The sequence below is a fragment of the Staurois parvus genome, unplaced genomic scaffold (assembly GCF_062004578.1).
Source record: "Staurois parvus isolate SC_StPar_1 unplaced genomic scaffold, SC_StPar_1.0 ptg000264l, whole genome shotgun sequence".
NCBI lineage: Eukaryota > Metazoa > Chordata > Amphibia > Anura > Ranidae > Staurois > Staurois parvus.
The window spans coordinates 9,969,539-9,990,350 of NW_028318060.1; the positions used below are offsets into that span (position 1 = coordinate 9,969,539).

Consider the following 20,812-nt stretch of genomic DNA (forward strand, 5'->3'; position numbering starts at 1 on the left):
CCGTGTCCCTGCACAGGGCGGAGCAGTGCGCCTGCGCCGGGACCATCGTGGCAGGGATCGAGGGGATCCCTGACATTAGGACGTGGATTATATTTTTAGGATAGTGTAATTATCAGTCCTTTTATATTTTCAAAATTGTGGTTGAATAAGGCTGAATGCATGAGGACATTAATTATCAAGGAAGATTATCCATATTTATTGAAAAATTCATCTCCCTGTGAGCTGTTATAGAGTAGAAATAAAGGAAAAAAAGAAATCACATGTACAAGTGTTTTGGGGAAGATACAGTATGTATAGTCATGTTTATAAAGTACTGTATCTATTACTGTTTATATTGACAATTGACTTTTCTTATAATATTTTTGCACATGCATTTGTTGTTTACTATTATTTTATGTAGGACAGTTTATGTGTTTTAACATTACACCCAAAATGTAGAACAGAAAACTTTCTGTCTCTGTACTTCTGTTTCAGTAACAGTAGAATACTTATGTTGTTTTCATGTTTTGTTTTTGTTTTTTTTGTAAGCAAATGTGCAATTGTGTTTTAATTTTTTCTATTTTTTTTCCCCCTCAGCTTAAAATTAAGAGATATGATGGAAGAAATCTGACTGCAGATGATAGAATGAATGATGTTTCTGTAACAATAACTCAGTCAAAAATGTTTTTCACTGAAGGGATTTTTACAAAAATATCCACAGAGGAAGAAGGTAATATTGAAATTCAACAGGTTATAACTTACGATCTTCCTGAAAACGGAATACTTCACGTTGAAGTACCTATAAATCCGGACACAGTTCATTTAAAGATCAAGGTGAGGATTATTTTTATCCTAATGTGAAATTTCTAAATTGTGTAACTTCAAAATCTGGATATTGGTTTTATATCTTGCATATGTCAACTGGAGGTAGGAGAGATATGCAAGGTATAAAACCAATATGGATTGTATCCTACCTCCACAGTTCAACATCCCTTCCCTCAAAATTGTGACAACTGTACTCATGCATCTGAAGGATGACTGTAAGAAAAATAGTAAAATCTTCCTTAGTCACCTACTCCTTCTGGCTAATTTTGGGGGCAGTGAGGCTCTCCTTTAAAAGAAGCAATATTTTCAACACATCAACAACACATTCAGTATTGGATGCCAAATAGTGCTCCAAAATCCAAAAGGTACATGTGAATGCACTTTCCTCAAATTAGAATCCCATACACCTAAAGAAAAGGCTCTTCTGTGCAAAGAAGGCAAAACAGCATTTAAAAGTAATGAAGATTCAGACATGTGCATAACAGTCAGGGTTGACATCACTCACCTGTAGAGAATGTAAATTCTCTACATATAAGATAACAAATTCCATGATGACTTCTTTCAAGAGGTTCGACATAAAGAGAAACACTCCAAATGAAGTTTTTTAGACCAGCTCAGAGTCTAGTTCCAAGCTCAGACTCTTAATTCCATTTAAAACCATATACAGTATAAAGCTAGTTAAAATGCTCAATAAATAAAATAAATAAAACCTAACCATGCTAGTTGTATGATGTTACAGAACAGAGACTCTACCCAATCAAGCTTTTTTTTTGTGCTTTCGTTAATGGAAATACGTAGAGCTGATGTCACAGAAAACATGGAAGTTAAATATATTTGCTGCAAAAGTTCATTTTGACCAGCCTGTAATAGAGAGGTCATTCTCTGCTGGTGAGTGGCACCATTCCTTTCAGTGGATGACAGAATAAGCTTTGGTGTTATGCACATTGTTTTTATCCTTCATCTATCTTCGTTTAAATGCTGTTTGGATTTCTTTGTACACAAGTAGTCTTTTGCTTTTGGTGAATGGTTGTAATTGCATTCACATAATGTTTGGAGCCCTACTACACACAAGCTGAGCTTCAACCCTCAAAGTACTGTTGGATAGTATATTGAACTTTGTAAAAAGTTTGCTGTTTTGAACTAGCTGTTTCTATTTCTTCACATGATGTTCCTTTGCTCATAGATCAGATTTGCATACTAAATGCATTTGCAGAATAGAAAATGCATACATTTTCATTGACTTTAAAACATATGCCTCATAGTGAACTAATAAACAAGGTGCTGATGCCCTTAACGGATGTGTGACTTTTTTTAAAAAATATGTATAAGTGATATCCAAATAAACCTAATGCTGCAGCCCTCTACTTGTGTAAATTAACACAACAAAATAATAAAGAAAACAATGAAACTACGCATAATTAAAAAATATTAAAGAAAATAAATAAACATATACACGTCAGGGGCGGACTGACAACTTATGGGGCCCCGGGGCAATAGGGGATCATGGGGCCCCTGTGTCCTTGCCCAAACTCAAAAAAGCCTATGAAAAAGGTACCAGGGGCATCTTATGGGGTCCCCTACTGACCCCGGGCCCTCGGGCAGTGCCGAGTTTCCAAATGGTCAGTCCACCCCGATACACGGTAAAGTCCCAAAAAATATATAAACCCAGTGCTTGTGCTGGTGCTCAATGTATTATCTTCAAAAAAGTGACACTCACCACCAATCAATGACCATCTATCTCTAGAATGGTCATACACGCTTGTTCAGGGTAATTCCTAGAATGCCGGTGGTCTCCAATATATGATCCTATACTCATATCCTAAGATGATTTATAGGGCTCGATAAAGTGGTAGTCAAAAAAATTGGTGGTCTCCAGACTGCCACAGATGCACAGTGAACTCCATTTTGGCACTCTGTCTGTGAGTGTGTTTTTATTGATTTTACCACAATAAATATACCATACAGGTTTACATTATGGGATGTCTCTTCTCTATTTTCTTTTCACATGGTGATACAGTATATATTTACTCAATGCTCTAAATCTGTGGGACTCTGGAGACCACCAATTTTTTTGGCATCCACATCCACTTTATTGAGCCTTATGAATCATCTTAGGATATGAGTACAGGATCATATATTGGAGACCACCGGTATTCTAGGAATTACCCTGAACAAGCTTGTATGACCATTCTAGAGATAGATTGTCATTGATTAGTGGTGAATGTGAGTCCATGTGGGGCACTTTTGTCAAGCACAGTGAAACATTTTTTGAAGATAATACATTGAGCACCAGTACTGGGTTTATATATTTTTTGTGACTTTAACATGTATATGTTTATTTATTTTATTTACTATTTTTTAATTATGAATGGTTTCATTGTTTTCTATATTCTCATAGTGAACTACCCTATGTAACTTTCATTTTGAAGCAGCTGGATGATGGAGAGAAGCAAGCAATGGAATTAATACACTAATTACCAGCTGACTCTTGCTAGAAAATGCAAAAAAGGGTTCTTTTTTTCCAACTCATTTTAAGTGCAATGTGTTACTAATAGTATTTGCAATGTTTTTATAGTGTGCATTTCGATATCTGTCCATAAGCATGATTATGAGCAGTCAGCAGACTTGCAGTTGAGAACAAGTAAACATACATAGCTGACTTTATGTGTAGCCATAAAATGACTGCATTCAGATACTGGTGTGGTCAGGCCCCATTAGGAACATGCCTGATAGTGATCCATTTAAATTCAGTGAAACATTTTGATGACGCACACGGTAGTATCTGGCCAGTTGGATAATACTTCTGGCATGTTTGCAGCCAACTTACTTAAGTGTATCTGCATTACAAAGATATTGGCAGAATGTTAGTAGGATTATGCAATATGTAGATATTTGTGTCAACTGTTAATATTCCTACTAATTAGTAAGGCATTTCTTTGATCTTAATTGCCAGATTCCTGGTCCCGCAGTATCATTATCTGTGAATGATATAGGATTCACTTTACTGGCTATAAGCAAGCAAATCTCACTTTTCTATTGGGAAAAAGGAATAATCCTTTGTTGACCACATATATTTTCCAACTTATTGGAAAATCTCTGTGAATAATAGCAAGCACTTTCAACAAATTCCAGTTTCTGTGATTTCTTGGATGGTAAATCATACATGACCGTTTATTGCAATCAGTGCATGGATTATTCACTTCACTTTAGAAAATCAGGTGGTACATTGCTAATGTTAGGCTGGTTGTGAAGAATTGATAACTCATTGTGTGAAGCTACAAAGTAGTATACAAATGTACCTTACATAGCCTACAAATTCTTCAAGTTTTAGAGACATCCACCATTATTCTAACAATAGACTATCAACCTAAAAATACAACCAGCTAACAGACTCTTCTGATAATGGTCTGCCAAGGATGCCTGCTGTAGTGCCCCATGCATCCTTGTTATCACCTTAATTTTATCAATATGACCACGTTCACTGGACTTAGATGATAGTCATCTGGGGTTATGGGTAGCATTAGGACAGCATATTAAAAACAACAATACTGTTTCCAGATTACATTCTAGAAAAAAACCTTTTGCGTTTCCTTCATATGGGTGGCTGGTGGGCAATAAAATAGGAGGTTGAGCTGTGATTTTACTTCCCCTTGATCACCCCTTTTAAAGTGCAATGGTGGCCAGGGTTGCAATTATACCCTATGTTGCATCTGGTGGGCAGTACCAACCTTTCACAAGAAATTGGATTTTTGGACCTATTCTTAGGGAATAGTACAATTCTTATTACTTAATCTTTCTATTCTGGTTCCCAACCTAGATACATGCAGTATGTTTAAATAATTTCTCCTGGCCTTTGAAGCTCAGATCTATATGACTACAAATGCTTACATGCCTTTTATCTTTCCTGGCACTTTTTCTATATCCACTTTTTCTTTCACTTTTTTCTATTTCTTCTTTTATGCCCCCTTTTTGATTTACAATTGTAACTGTGTACTACTAAGTCTTAGTATTAAGTACTTATCTAGACACATTGCTGGTGTTATATATTTTCTGTGCTGTTGTACTAGCATTGTAATGTGATTGCAAAACCTCTCATATTTGATTCTAATATTCAAATATAAAAAATGTTTGTAAAAAAAACACAGTTCACATTTAACATACAATCAAAATCATGGGAAATATAAAAATTGCATATTTGGTTGATTGAAGTGAATTTAATCTTCTTTACTAAGCTCAATGATCATTTATTTTGCTAAGCCAACAATCAAATGTGTTCCCATGTGTTGGGTAGTTTATTAATTGTTTTTATATTACATAATATTTTTTGAGGCTTCATTATAAAGCATTTTCATTAATAGTTTAAAAAGAAAATTATATACACTGGAATTTTTAGTTCTATAATAATGTACTGTAATTAGGGAATCTCTGTATATATTGGTGTGGTGTGTTTATAAATATAAATTATATATAATGTGTGTGTATTTTTATATTGCATATTGTTTTCAGGCAGTATTTCTGGACAGTTCAAATTCAATTGATGTTCATGATTTATTTAATTCGCCAAATAAAGTATATCTGCAGGTCCAAAATGAAAACCAGGAAGTTAAGGTAAGCCATACAGGAACTTGTTGATTACAAGAAAAAAAAATTGGGACCATGTTAGTGAATTCTTGTCCTGCTTCCATCAATAAGTTTATTTATGATGAGACATTATTTAGTAATCTTCACCAAAAGAGAGGCTCACTCTTCATACAGAACCACTGATCACCTAAAAGTGAGTCATAAAAGCCCACCCAGATTAGATCATATGAACAATGCTTAACTGTTATTAGTAATGTCAACCACATTGGAGAGGCCCTGGACCTAGGTTGTAGGTTTGATTTTGTTGTACCTAAACATTTGTTTAAACTGGGTTATGTTTGTAGTTATTTAAAATATTTATATTACAAATAAACATTTACTACAGGGTGCTTTTTTAAAGGGAGATTACAGCAGATACAGTTTGCATTTAGACTATCTCTCTCTAACTGGAAATCTGTCCAGAGCCATACCAAGCAGAGGGAGATGGATGAGTCACTTCTTAGCCTGGTAAATGTGTAAACTCATACTGTAGCTCTACCTGCTTTGTGGAAAAATGAAAATACAATATTAACATATAATATTTCTTAGTTACGTAATTAAAAACTATAATAATTTTAAGACTATATTTTTAAGTTCTGAATAAATAAATAAATGATATTAAAAAAAAAAAGCTTATAAATTCTCTTCAAGGTGGTCTTTGTAGGGTAAGCATTGGCCTCCTTTAAAAAGAAGAAATCGATACTTACTGTGGTTAGCAATATGCATCAATTTTTATACATGAGGAAAACTGCAAAGTAATTACAATATAACAATATTCATTTTAGAACATTCTACTCTATTAGACTAACACTTTGCCGAACTATGACTGTGGTATATTTTTATTCACAGCTTAAACATTTTGAATAATCTAACAAAATGTATCTTTGTGACATTTATTAACCTTATATACAGTATAGAATCTATTAACCAGGCTTTAGCAGATAGCCCTATGCTACAATTACTCAGACTAGCAATTACAGTATATTAATTGTATGTGTCTATTTAAATGTTATGTTTTTTTTTCTTTTTTATTGTTTTTATCTAGGTCGGCATTCCATTTAATCTGGATGTAAAGAGCAACATCCATCTGGATGAAATAAAATATCTGGTAATTTAGCATGAATTGCGTAAACTGAACTCATTAAAAAAGAGAAGTAGAGCTTTTTTTCCCTGTTTATACTTAGCTAGGTGGATGCAGCAATGGTCCGATGCTGCATCTGTCCCCCACCGACTCTAAGGGTGAGAACTCAGTAATCACATGATTGCTGATCACTGAGCTCTCCTCTCTACTCTAAGCTGTCTGTGACAGCTCTCTGCTCAGCCCCCTCAGCGCTCACTGGAGTGCTGGGCTGTGCAGGGGGAAGGAGCGGCTGGCTCAGGCTCTGAGCACTTCGCTGAGAGGTTCCGTCAGGTGCAGTGATCCGTCAGTGATCAGCAATCATGTGATTGCTAAGTTCAATACATGGCGAGGTGGACCCTGTGCGTGATTGACATCATCCTTGAGAGTCCGCCACTGTACCTGATGATGCCATACCGGTGACCAGACCTTGACGCATTTACAGATTATATGCATACAACGCGCAGTTTGTATGTACTTCTGGTAAGCGCATTATTGTACTATTACTTCACGGAATCAAACTATACTGCTTGGCCCTAACAGCCATTGGAACACCATCTTATTTGGGACTCATTTATTGTTTATGAACATTTTATGAATGTACATCAGTCCTTGTCTATTATGGTATCACTTTATTTAGCGCTGCATATCCAAAACTTGTATTTTGTTACTGAAGTGCTGAGGTATACCTTTATATGCTATCAGCTTTTTATCCAGTTTGCCTAATTTGTTCTTAGTTGCGCTCATTCATCTTGTTTATTCTGTTACCCTGTGGCCTGCAATTTACATTGTATTCATAAAATGCAGGCTGCGGTATGGCGCCTGCAGTGTGCCAGTGCTTAATGATGTAAAGAGATCTAATGCCGGTCCCATGACTTTGAAAGGTCATGTGACTGGACTTTCCTCTGGTTAGATGTTTTTCTTTTTAATTGCACTCCGCTTTCTTTGAATAAAAGCGCTAGGCACATTTTAAAGGACACCCATTTAAAAAAATATTTTGAAAGCAATAGTACACCTATAATAAGGTCACACTACTGCTTTTAGTTAATTATGATGTTAGAAATCAGATCCATAAAAGCTCATACCAGTGGTATGAGGTTGTTTTTCTTAATTGCTGTAAGCAGATTTCAACTTTTTTACCATTGTAACTAGAAAAATGATGCAATGCTGACCAAGGCAAGCCTAAAGCAAAGCTTTTTTTTACAGTTGTTTCTGTTTCTATTTGTCAGGTTATTTCCCGAGGTCAGATAGTACATGTCGGTAAGGAGAATGCTATGTCACTAACACTGAATCCACAGAGCTCATGGACTCCAGAGGCATGTTTAGTTGTTTACACAACGTTGGGTGACAGCACAGTTGTTAATGATGTTACTACTCTCTCTGTTCATCCTAACTTTGAAAATAAGGTGATTTTTTTTCTGTTGTAATTTTTTTGTGTTTGCCATTTATTATTATTATATTAAAGTGTATCTACAGCCAAAACACTTTTTTAAAAAACATTGCAAAGAGTAGGTCAGTATTATCACTGTTTTTTTTGCTCTCTATGGCGCCGTTTGGGAGATTGACTCTATTAGTTCTAGTAACCATTATCACTTGCACGGAAAGTAAGGGAAAATCCAATGTTTTGTTATCACTGAAACAGAAATACAATTGGAATCTTCCAATGGTCTGCTTGCTCTAGTGACAACGAACTAAGAACTCCCACTCTTGATTGTGTTGTTGATCTTCTGCAGTCAAACATTTGTTATGAATTGCTTATTTACTATTCCTGGTAAATCAATCCACACATTGAACAGGTAAGTGGGTCTTTCTTGTTTGCAGGGTGAGCAAAAAATCCTTTCTGCACACAATCTCTTCTAAATTTTGGGTCACTAGTGCAACGATGATGAATAGGGAATGGGCCTTGTAAAGTCATGCAAAATGTAACTTTATTGATATGCCATGTCTTCTTGACATAAATACCTTCATTCTGACTTTGCCAATATTCTGACTTTGCCAATATAGAAATCCAAGGGGCCCTTAGACTAGCCCAATTGTTGCATTAGACCTAGAGCAGATAATACAACCTACAAAATGAATTGGAGTCTATGATTTTCCCAATTACAAGCAGAGTAGATCCAATCAGCTCAAATCATGTAAGACAACAAGGAGGTTGATTTACTAAAGGAAAAAAGGTTGTTCACTTTGCAATGAATTTTAACTTAGTTTAGGGATGCGGTGAAAATTCCCTTAGAAAAGAATACCCAATCATTTGAAAAAAAAAACAACTATATTTCTGCATGCAAATGATTAAATGATAGAAGTCAGCAGTGCTTCCCCTCATTCACTAAGCTAAAGAGAAACTCCCTGGCAAAATCAACAGTCTATTTAGCTTTAGTAATTCAACCTCAAAATTATTTTTTTATAGCCCTCAAGCTAGGGATCATATTTGCAATAGTACAATTAGAAATCTACCAGTATATTATTTCACATTGTAATACTGTGTTTCTGTTTTGTTTAATGGATGATAGAAATATATATCTTTAATGTTAATTTTCTTTACATTCCACCCATTTCAACTTCTCTGAAATAACTATATCACTTGCAGATTTTTGTTTCTTGGAACAAAGAGAAAGCAAGCCCATCAGACAGTGTAACACTAAAGATCAACGTGACTGAGTCTAATTCTTTGGTTGGCCTTTCAGTTGTGGACAAAAGTGTGAAGTTGCTTGGAGACAGACAAGAAATTACTACAAAACGAGTGAGTTCATTTTGCTTTACATTAATAAATAATGAATTTCTTTTTATTAAGCATTCATTGCTCAAGTCTATACAACATATTTAGAGAACAATAAGCACTGGGTACTGAACATAGGATGTCTCTTGATTTTATATATATATATATATATATATATATATATATATATATATTTATATTTTTTTTTATTAATGTTTTCATTACAAAAAAAATCATCTTTATACCAAAACCGTTCACTCACACAAGAATGTTCACGTAAATTAACCTATTCCCTTCCCCTCCCACCTTCCTCCCCCCCCCATTCAATTTCCCCTGTCAATATACCATATTCTTTACTTCTAGTTCCTCCTATGTTTTTCTGTCTGTATTTCTGTCCCTTTTTTCATACCTCCACTCTCTCTTTCCTTCACATAATGCTCCACAGCTACTTGATCATACACTCCCTGCTCTCATCACCTTATACTCCTACTACTTCTGTAACTTCAGGTTAGGGGGTCTACAACCAAAACCTTTCAGATGAGATAGTGAGTCCAAATGATAAAGAAAGGTGCATTTATTACACTGCTGTGGAGATAATATAGCATACAAAAGTTCACTTTGTATGCAATGAACTAAGGTAATACAAAATATATATCTGTGTCTTAAGCTTTTGGCTAATGTATATATAGACATAAGATCCAGGCGTGATTGTATAAAGTCCAGGTGTGTTCATACGGTCTTAATCCAATCAAATCCTCATATGCTTAACAGCAAACTCAGAGTTAAGTGGGGGTTCACATCACATAATCAGTCCAAAATAGCATCCATCATGACAGTTGCTGGTTCAAACTGGTTTGACCATAAGATGCTTTTCTTATCCTTGAAAGAGGAAGATAGTATTTTCTAGCTAGGTGTTTACGTCACAGGCATACACTTCAAACCACATTTACTGAGGAGAAGAAACGGGAAATGCAGTAAAAACTCTTAAAAATTACTTAGTAAAATATGGGTGTAGCACTAAATGTAATAAATGATGAGCAAAATTACCAATCAAATGTCAATAAAGATTAACCAAGCAAATATCAAAGAGTAACCCGTATGATAATATAATATAAATAAGTCCACCAATAAAGTTCAAATATATATAAAAAATCCTAGGATAGTGCAGTCAGCAGCAGATAGACTTGTGACACCAACCAATAGTTAAAGTACGCACTCACCGAAAGCGCATAGGTAATGCGCATATAATATAATAACCATCAAGGTATCTGTGGATAGACGGGATAATTAGGTGAACATCCTTCTATGGTGTAGTCATCAAGCCGTAAGAAATTATAGAATTCTGCTGGATCCAGAGGTCCCCTTAAGGGTGGATTAGGTGCTCAGCCTGAGTACAGGGCTCCTTTTCCTCTGGTGATGGTAAATCTCTGGGGGTGACCTGCAGGCTTAATAGCTCCCTGTTTCTTCTCTGAAGAATTAGCCATTTGGTTGGACCATGTCCTTCAGATACTGATTGTGAATGGGAGGATCTGGTTTGTTATATTCACCTGGTGCACTCAGCGACGCCATAAAGCACTGGGGGAAAACAGAGCTATCAGTGTGCATGGATTGAAGGAGGCTTAGCCAATAGGAATCGAGGAAAGTGTGTCCGCCGCACGCATTGTGCGGAAAGAGACATCCTATGTTCAGTACCCAGTGCTTATATTTCTCTAAATAGAAACAATTGAGCACTGACGTGATACTTTTTTTATTTGCACTAACATACAATTTTGAGGACAAGCTTTCGGGGTATGTCCCCTTCTTCAAGGTCCAAGCAGTACTATTACAACGTTTTAGCAGAATGTTAGAAGAGATGTGGGGGATGAGAAAAAAAAAAGAGCAGAAAGAAACACAAGCCTAGGGTTAGCCTAGAGATAAGACACAGCAAAGCAAAAGCAAAGACTGGGGGGGGGGAGAACAACACTCACAGAGGGAGTCATAAAAATGTTGGATAATGATTGAGGAATCCCATGTCGAAATTAAGGCCCTTATCTAATAGAATCATTCTTAGTTCAAACGTTTTTCTTTCCTGAATGGATTTAAAATTTCCTTTAAGAACTAAAATATTGAGGTCTTCCATAATGTGGTCTGGTTGTGCGAAATTGTGTCCCACAGGTGTACAAAAGTATTTTTATATTATATTTTATATTATATTTGCACATATAAACCGAAGTATAATTTTTTTTTTATTATCACAAAGAAAGACCCTGGTATATGTACTGGAAGCATGTGCAACTTATACAAGATTTTTGGTAATATCACCATCTTTACCACGTTTATACAACCTATCTAAGAGGCCCCTCCCTTTGAGAGTCTCCCCAACTCATTTTTTAGTTCACTTATTGGTTGAATATAATTTGCCTGGTATAAGCCCTTTATGGAAGGAGTTAACTTTATTCCTAGATAACCTAATTCCCTTTCCCTCCATGTAAATGGAAAATCTTTCTGCAGGGTCTTCTTCTCTATCTTTGAGACTGATATTCAATATCTCTGACTCTGAGGGGTTTATTTTCAGATTTGATAACTCTCCATAATACTTTAATAGTCTCATTAAGTTAGGAAATGTTAATCTGGGATTTACAATATAGAACAACATATCATCTGCGTACGCTGCCACCTTATGTTCCATTTCATTTATCTTAATTCCTGTTATATCTACATTCTTTTTCACCAGGTTCCAGGGATATTACAAATAACAAAGGGGAGAGTGGGTATCCCTGGCTAGTACATACATTTTAAAGACCCAAGAAAGGGACCCGTTAACCTTTACCGCTACTGCCAGGCCATCATAAAGCCCTTTTATCCACTTTAACATTTTGGGCCCTTGTCCTAAAGCTTCTAACGTATCTATCATAAACCCCAGTCAACCCTGTCAAAAGATTTTTTGGCATCAATCAACAGTATTATTGTCGGCAGATTCTCTCTTGCTTTTTTTAGAAGGACCAATGATCTCAGGCCATTGTCCCTCCCTTCTCTGCCAGGAATTAAACCCGCTTGATGCAGGTGTATCCACTCCAGCATCAACTCTTTCATCCTAGTTTCCTGCTAATACTTTATGATCACCCATAAGGAAGAAACATATATTTGAAAAATATTCTTCCCAAATATATTGACATATATTTGAAATACTACAAGTTTGGCCATATTAAATATACTGCAATAAATTTATCTATCTATCTATCTATCTATCTATCTATCTATCTATCTATCTATCTATCTATCTATCTACTGCATGTTGAAATGCATTTTTATTACAAAACATATGAAAAATATTTTTAAAAATACATTTCAAATATACAGTAATTTACATCTGGAATATCAGAAACAACAGAAACTTTAAATGTCCTGCCGTAACCTACGTTGACTCACCATCACCTTCTGTGCCTGAGGTTCAGAACCATTCCATCTCTGCTCACTCTTTTTTCCCAGGTAGGGTCTCAGATCTTGCTTTCCAGTTGTACCTGTGGGGGGGCCTCTAGATGATAGGTGTTTTTGGGTATCTTAGGGTCTCAGGATCTGCCAAGAATAGTGCCTTGGTGAGGGGGGGGATTCTCTTCCGGTGCCCTACCACCTCCGCAGAGACTCTCCCAGATCTCTCAGGCTTCTGGATACTATCATGTTGGTGGTCACCTGAGCGTTCCAGCGTCCCCCTCTCATTGGATACCGCCACCTCCTACTCCCGGATTGCCGGAGTCTTGGGGCCTCTCCGCTCCCCTCTGGCTGCTGCCGGCCACCGACCCCTCCCCCCGGCCTACCAAGGGCTCAGCTCCAACACCCCGGAGCCTCACCTCTCTGGCCTGGGTCTCCTGCTGCGCCAGCCGCCGTGGTGGCCCACAATCCATGAAGGAGCCACGGATACCAGATTTGGTTATTAAATGGACCGTAGGCTCTCAAGGTGTCACCCCTTAAGAAGGAAGTTTGGGCATGCTTTTTACATTGCTCCCCTGACATTAGAGCAACAAAATAAAGGGACAAAAAACAGGGTGACCAATAGTTCTTGGCACTCTGTGAATTCAGGTTTGTGATGGAGCACAGGCCAGGTAAACGTCATCAAAATGCTAATGCTCTTTTATGGGTCCATTGTTTTTGTTTCAATAATGCCTAGGTGGTAGGATCCTAAAGGTCTTCACTGGGTTAATCTGTAAAAGGGCTAATAAGGAAGAAAAAGGTAGACAAAGAGAGAAAGATAGGAAGAATTGTGAATATGGCACCTGTTTGATTGGGAAAGACATGTCAGAAAGCTCCATTGCTGGCTGGGTTTTGTGGTTCTTGACTATATTGATTTTAAAAAGGAACCTTCTACATTAAATGATGGACTATAGAGGACTTACAGTATATTGCACTGCCATTAATGCTTTATGCATCGTTTATATTACATTTGCTGGTGCACATTTTGGCCACTATATAACTAAAACTGCTTTGCTTGTCCACATATCCCATTGTGCTAGAATTTTATGTACTATGTTATCGTGGTAGTTTGAAAAATATTGCTCTGCCTCTCCAATCTAAGCACTGCAAGTGTGATCTGCATAACTGATCTAGCTGTGGCAAAATAGCTGTAACTTCAGTCTCGGTAGAATTAGCAGACAGTGACTCAATCCAAATGACCTTTTGTAGATCGTAAAAAGCTTTAATCCAAAATGTGTGCAGATGAACATCAGATAGGTAAAAAAATCATAGTATGTCTAGCTCCAGCAATTGCATGTGCTCAGAACAAAAACTAAAGATGCATTGAAAAGAGGGTGGGACTAGCTACACAGAGCATCTCCTTGCTACAGAGGGAGGAAGGGGCAAAATTATTTAAGCAAATAGACAACAATGCATGTGTAGTATGATAAATATGACTTACTCATGTTGCTATGTGCATTAGATTTATGATGTTCTGAATGTAACATACTTCTGTTGCAGGATCTTACTTACTGTGTAGAAAATAGATTGTACTGTGCAGAATTTTGCCAATAACCTACTTACTTTCTGTTAATTAAATTATTATTGAATATGTTATCTGGTTGTTTTTTGGTGTGGGCATCACTGCAATTAGCACCCAATAATATTTTTTTCTGCTTTATTCCTTTTGGATGTGCTCACTCCATTGCTTGTTCCTACATTATAACTGCAATGTTGGTCAAGTAAGTGGGTAAGGGTTTTTATCGGTCCTCCAATTCAAGGAATCTTATATTCTAAGCCGCCACTTCAGGCAAAGGTGGGACTATAAAGCCTATTACCTACTGATATTGGGTTGTTGTTTAGTGTTGTCTTTTGTCTCCCGGATGATAAGTAATAATTACAATAATGTCAGATTTTTATTGCATTGTGTTTGACACCTGACCTCACATGATTTGTTTTCTATTATCACTGCTTTTAAATTAAAGAACAATGACCAGAAAAAGCAATATATTTTCAGGAGACCTTAAAATGGTAATTAAAACAAAAAAGCAAACATTATATTATATTGCAGCTTACCAATTCTTAGCTCTGATGGCTGCATTTGTTTAATTTTTTTAGGCTTTTTGTTTTATTTTCACCTGGTAAACTAGCTAGTATAAGAAAATAAAATAAATGTGAAAACCTGTATTAAGGTGCTCATAAAAATAAAAACAATAAATTAAAACACCAGAGAGACAGCAGCACTCACCAGTATTAAACACAACAAAAATGTATCCAGATACAGATAAACATGAATGTGTTGCGATACCACTTTAATCATATCTTTCACAAATCATGTTGAAAAAATATCAATATAAATAGTCCCAATATCATAAAGTCCATCGTGAAGTGAAATTGTATTCTTTACACCAATATAGTGCACTAGCCAATATGAAAAAAACATCCAGCAGCTTACCAAACACACAAACCTCAATTATGGGGAGGTCTGACAGTGCTTTTATCAGTTTATCAGGAACTAGCTTGTATTTCTGTTGTTTTTCAACAGAACAAGCTGACCTGCAGATGTAGCAGTTAGAGGGTTGAGACAAACCATTTAACACTAACATGTAAACCCTTTATCCCAAAAGGAACAAAACTGTTGCTGTAACTGCTTAAAAAGTGTTATCTGGAGTTTGGCTTCAATTTGTTAGTGTATCTAGAGCTGAAAGTACAGATAACACTAAGTTCCCCCTAGACTGACAATGCTGCTGGATATCGTATGTACTCTCCAGCACCTCAGGATATGCACAGCCAAAAGGGAAGCCAAGGGTATCAGGACAGCGAAAACCAAAGGAAATGCTTCAGGGGTGCAGCCCTCCTCAGATGGGGAAATCAGCCACTGGATAAAGAGAAAACAGGTGGCGCACACACCTAGTGCATTATCCAAGGTTTATTGTAAAGAGTAAAAAATAATAAAAACATACTCACAAACGAAGCATTTATCTAAAAAGCATAGAAAAATGACGATGGCCTCACTGTCAGTGCGGTCAAATGCTGACGCGTTTCCCTTTCCTCAGAGCTAATGACCAGCCTCTGAGACAGATGTGTAATGGATGAAAAGTGGGTGCCTAGATGGTGATGCCTAAATGCTGCTGTCAAAAGGTGTCTCTATTGCTGCTATATCCAGAGTATAGGCACCTTAATACAGGATGTGTGTACTGGCCAGATCACCAGGTGAAAACAGGAAAAAAACTTTAAAATCAGAAAACTAGTGAAGCCACCACATCTAGTGATTGGTAAGCTGCAATATATTACATTTTTGGTTTGGGGTTTTATGCTGCTTTAATACCATGAAAAATGTTAATTTATTAATTTTAACTCTCTCTCTCAGATTTCAGAAGATTTGAGAGATTACAGCACAATTCAACCAAGACGTATCACTAATCCACATCAAGTCTTTGAGGTAAATATTAAATAATTTTGGTGTTAAGAGAGAGAGAGAGAGATCTTAGATTAAAATAATCACAGAAAATCTAAATTATACTATGAGACTATTTCACGTATTTTTATGTCTGGTTTAATGACATACAGTATATTGCTTGAAGCCAAATTTGTGGAATTAATACTTGGAGTTAAATAAAATTCTCCTCTTCTTGTGACCCTGCCAGCACTCCTGGCTCTTCGTCTTTGGCCAGTGTCTCCATAGGAAGTGGCTTGCTCCTGAGTCCTGCTGTCTGCGTCCATAGACACAGACAGTCGGACTCGGCCCTACCCCTGTTCCCTCATCATAGGATTTGATTGACAACAGCAGGAGCCAATGGTTCCCGTTGCTATCAATGTGTCCTGTGGGGAAAGAGAAAGAGGCCAGATCCGCTGCTCTGGTGTACAGATTTTTTTTACCTTAAAAAAACTTCAGTCTTCAGTACCACTTTAGTAAATGAACATGCTAATGATCACACATTCAAGCAACTATGTTGTGTCTCAGAAACCCATATATCAAGCAATATTTTACAAAAACCCATGATCAACTGCAAAAGGTCAAACCTACCTGTGCAATAGAACCTACATCAACCTTTGAGAAAGTATCTGACACTACTTTTGTTGTGGGCACTGCAGTTGGTAATTATTTATGTTCACTTAATGTTTGATCATAGATAGATAGCAATAGTGGAATCAATCACACAATAATAAAACAGGATTTAAAGCCTAATTCCAGCCTAATCTTTTTTTTTAATTTGTTTTGGAATGGGGAGAGTTAGAGCCTCTCTTGGGTTTTTACTGGTGTATCTGTTTTTTTTGGGGAGACTCTCTACAGTGAACATTGGCAAAAACATAACAAAAACATATTTTTAGTAGAGTGGGAACAAGTTAGCCTTTCTGTATATTTTCGCTGCCTTCTTGTTCTTGTGACAACTGCTTTTATATTTTTTTTATGCCTTGGGACAGGAAGTGAGGAAAAATCTCCCCAGTGTGATTACAGAGAGAACTTTAAATCTAGCAGAAATTTTAAAGTGATTGTAAAGGTGTTTGTTTTCATAAAATAACAAACATGTTATACTTACCTGCTCTGCGCAATGCTTTTTTCAGCCCCAATCGTCCTTTTCTGGGGTCCCCTGCTGGTGCTCCTGGCTCCTCCCCCCTTTTGAATGCTGGCTCAATCCATTGACAAACACAGTGCTGCTTGGCCCCACCCCCAGTCTATCTTCACAGGCTGGGATTGATAGCAGCAGGATCTAATTGTTCCTGCTGCTGCCTCCATGTCCTTTGAGGAGAGAAAGTGAGAGAGAGACAAGAGAGCTGCTGCCCTCGGGCACAGAATTGGATCGAGATTGGGCTCAGGTAAGTATTTAGGAGGGGCCGGGGGGGGGGGGGGAGAGCTAAACACAGAAGGTTTTTTACCTTAATGCAGAGAATACATTAAGGTAAAAAAACTTTCTAACTTTATAACCACTGTAACTCTTATCCATATCATTTGAAACTAAAAAAAGCCACACAGTTAAACCACGTTATGTGCAATCTATCTGCTGGTGCCCTGCATCCATTCTAACCTAGAGTTAAGCTTTAATGCTTAGTAAGATGTATATGTGGTATGAAGATAACTTCTTCAGAACTTTTTATTATCATAGAGATGTAATATTGGTGTGCTCACTGATGCCATCATTGAAACGGAAGATGCATATGATGTATGTAAGTACATTTGATCAAATAATATTGACAATTGATAAATTTAGTTCTATATTTTTCCTTAGAAACTTACAATTTGCTTATTATTTATTTCATGACTATAATTAAACATTATGTAAATTCATATATTTGAATATTTCTGATCCACCTGATGTATTCATTTATGATCCCTTTTTCCATTAAGTAAACTTGAAAAGGGGCCCTTTGTGTTTCCTGCATCGGATGAGAGTGGTGCATTTATGTAAAATAATGACATCAAATATGTGTATTCACATAATTCTGTAATTATTTTTCAGTAAGGATTCGTTCACAGCATATGCAGCAGGACTGCACTGGGCAGCTATTCCAGCACAATGCCACCACATGACAAATAGCCTTGTTCCCTGTGTGCCCAATTCATACCATTACATTATGGTGGTGTGAGGGTAATGTGCGGTGAAAAAAGTACTGCCAGCACTAATGTTTCATAGTGCAAGGCAATCCACCGCATCTCACTGTGCAGCAGTCAATTGAACTTTTTTAAATGTCTGTGTGACAGTTCAATAAAGTGCATTAAAAAAAAAGTGAGCAGTGCAATGTCCTGACATTGGTGCATCTGCACGGCAGCGATCCCACTGGACCACACTGCACACCAGCAACTACGTTGTAGCAAAGATCACAAAAGAAATACTTCACATTCTATGTGCAAAGAAGAGACGTTTTAGCAAGAGCAAACAATGCAGTAATTTAACATCTAATAACATAAAGATGTTTGTATATATGGACATTTACAAAGATTATCACACATGCTGTGCATCTGTGAAAAATAGCTAGTTCTGCCTGGTGACAACTTGGAATTTCTATGATATTGATTTATGAAAGGAGTAGAAACTGTGAAATGTTGAAAAACTGAACAAACATGGTATACTTGCCTGACTTGTGCAATGGTTTTGCACAGAACAACCCCGATCCCCCTTTTCTTGGGTCCCCTGCTGCCACTTTGTGCCCCTCCCTTTCGCTGAGTGCCCCCAGAGCAAGCTTCTTGCTCGGGGGCACTCGTGCTTGGCTTGCTCGCTCCCGAGCTACCTCTGTGTGTTTAAGAGACAAACAGAGCAAGGCCTGGCCCTGCCTCAAGCTCCCTCCTCGGTGACTGTGGTTGAGACACTGGCTTCCTCTATTGTGTCCCAGCCAATGAGGAGAGAGAGACCTGGGAGAGCCACTTCTCTTGTGCACAGCACTGGATCATGATCAAGCTCAGGTAAGTATTAGGGGAGACTGAGGGGAGAGCTTGAAGGTAAAAACCTTCAACCTTTAGAACCACTTATGTTATCCCTTATGTATGCAAAGGGAATTAAAAAATCAATACATGATTGGATAATTAAAATGAATACAACTTCACCCTTTTCACTAAGCTCATTGAGCATTCACATTGTTATGTTAACAGTCTCTATTTAGTAAATCAACCATAGTAAGTTGTCTATTGAGGAGGGCAATAAAATAACCCAGTAGTGGTGTAAATAAAGAGTCATGAAAAATTTAAGCTTTCAGTAATAAAATATATATTTCATGTAAGAAAAGTTCTGTTTTACAGCAATGCAATATGTATGCTTTTGAATGTCTCACAAGGGATACAATAAATGCAGATAAAATAACTTGTATATCTTGGTCAGGGGCGGACTGACCACTTGGAAACTCGGGCACTGCCCGAGCGCCCAGGGTCAGTAGAGAGCCCCATGATATGCCCCTGGTACCTTTTTCATAGGCTTTTTTGAGCTTGGGCAAGGACACAGGGGCCCCATGGTCCCTTATTGCCCGGGGTCCCATGAGTTGTCAGTCCGCCCCTGATCTTGGTATCATTTGATTTCTAAAATTGCAAGCATGAGCAATTGTAATAGAAGAGTTGTGGTCAGTTTGGATGGTTTTATTAGCGTCTTATATACGGTACATGGAAAATCTCTGCAATACATCTTCAAGTATAATAAACACAATAACATTTCCCTTACAGCATTAGTAAACTTGTTAAAAAAAAAAGTTTCCCCCTGCAAGATGATATCATAATGTGCTAGTATGCATCACATACTAGCATATTAAGTGAAACTTACCTTAAAACAAAGCCCTCCGGTGGCGCTCTATCACCGCTGACAGGCTTCCATCTTCATATGTTCTTTCTGGGTTCCTAGGCTGCAGCTACTTGAATGGCTGAGCTGGGAGTATGCTGTTCCTTCAGAGCACATGCGCCAGTTATGTCACCAGCTGCTACTCTGTAGAATATCCCCTAAACAGTTTAGGAGATATTAATTTTACCTACAGGTAAGCTTTATTATAGACTTACCTGGAGGTAACAATAGAAATCAGAGTTTAGTACCACTTTAACACTATCATTCTAAATTGGTTAGCATTAACTGTAAAAGGCATTCATTTTTTGTTACAGTGCTTAAAGTATATTATGACACAACAGAGGACTTCCTGCCAACATGGCATTCTGCTGATTTTGGTGGACCACGTGTAAGATCTTATTTTCCTGAGGCATGGATCTGGAAGAATATTAATATGGGGTAATATAATGTGACACTGATCTTGCTATATTACATATTCTTAAACTGATATGGTTTAAACATACAACCTGCTCAAATATTCTCATGTGTACATATTCAAAATAATTTTTGACTTTCACCCATTTTTATGCATATTGCAAAACATTGGTTACATACATCACTTATGCTATGGTATAAAAGAGGGAGTTTTCAATAGTCTTTAGATTTTCATGTATTTTATCAGCACATAAAGAAGAAAGTGTATAAAAAATCTTCATATGCTGAAAATGGACATTTCCTACATTGTAGAATGTATTGTTATTGAAGCTGAGCTTCAGGCAAACAGATAAATACAGAGAAAGGAGAAGTAGTGAACTGAGCTCCACATAGTGCCAAATCTTCCTAGTGGTAAATGCTCATGTGCCGTGGAATATCACATAAAATCGTATAATA

General features: G+C 37.0%; 1 protein-coding gene across 1 annotated transcript in view; it reads left to right on the forward strand.

Moving 5' to 3' along the window:
- Nucleotides 1–20,812, forward strand: part of LOC149459306 (CD109 antigen-like) — a 188,596-nt gene that overhangs the window by 70,973 nt on the left and 96,811 nt on the right. Inside the window, exons 12-19 of the mRNA XM_089681386.1 lie at nucleotides 577–813; nucleotides 5,311–5,412; nucleotides 6,470–6,532; nucleotides 7,771–7,947; nucleotides 9,129–9,281; nucleotides 16,054–16,125; nucleotides 17,789–17,849; nucleotides 20,257–20,380. Coding sequence (XP_089537512.1) covers nucleotides 577–813; nucleotides 5,311–5,412; nucleotides 6,470–6,532; nucleotides 7,771–7,947; nucleotides 9,129–9,281; nucleotides 16,054–16,125; nucleotides 17,789–17,849; nucleotides 20,257–20,380 — 989 coding nt within the window. The remainder of the gene's footprint in view (nucleotides 1–576; nucleotides 814–5,310; nucleotides 5,413–6,469; nucleotides 6,533–7,770; nucleotides 7,948–9,128; nucleotides 9,282–16,053; nucleotides 16,126–17,788; nucleotides 17,850–20,256; nucleotides 20,381–20,812) is intronic.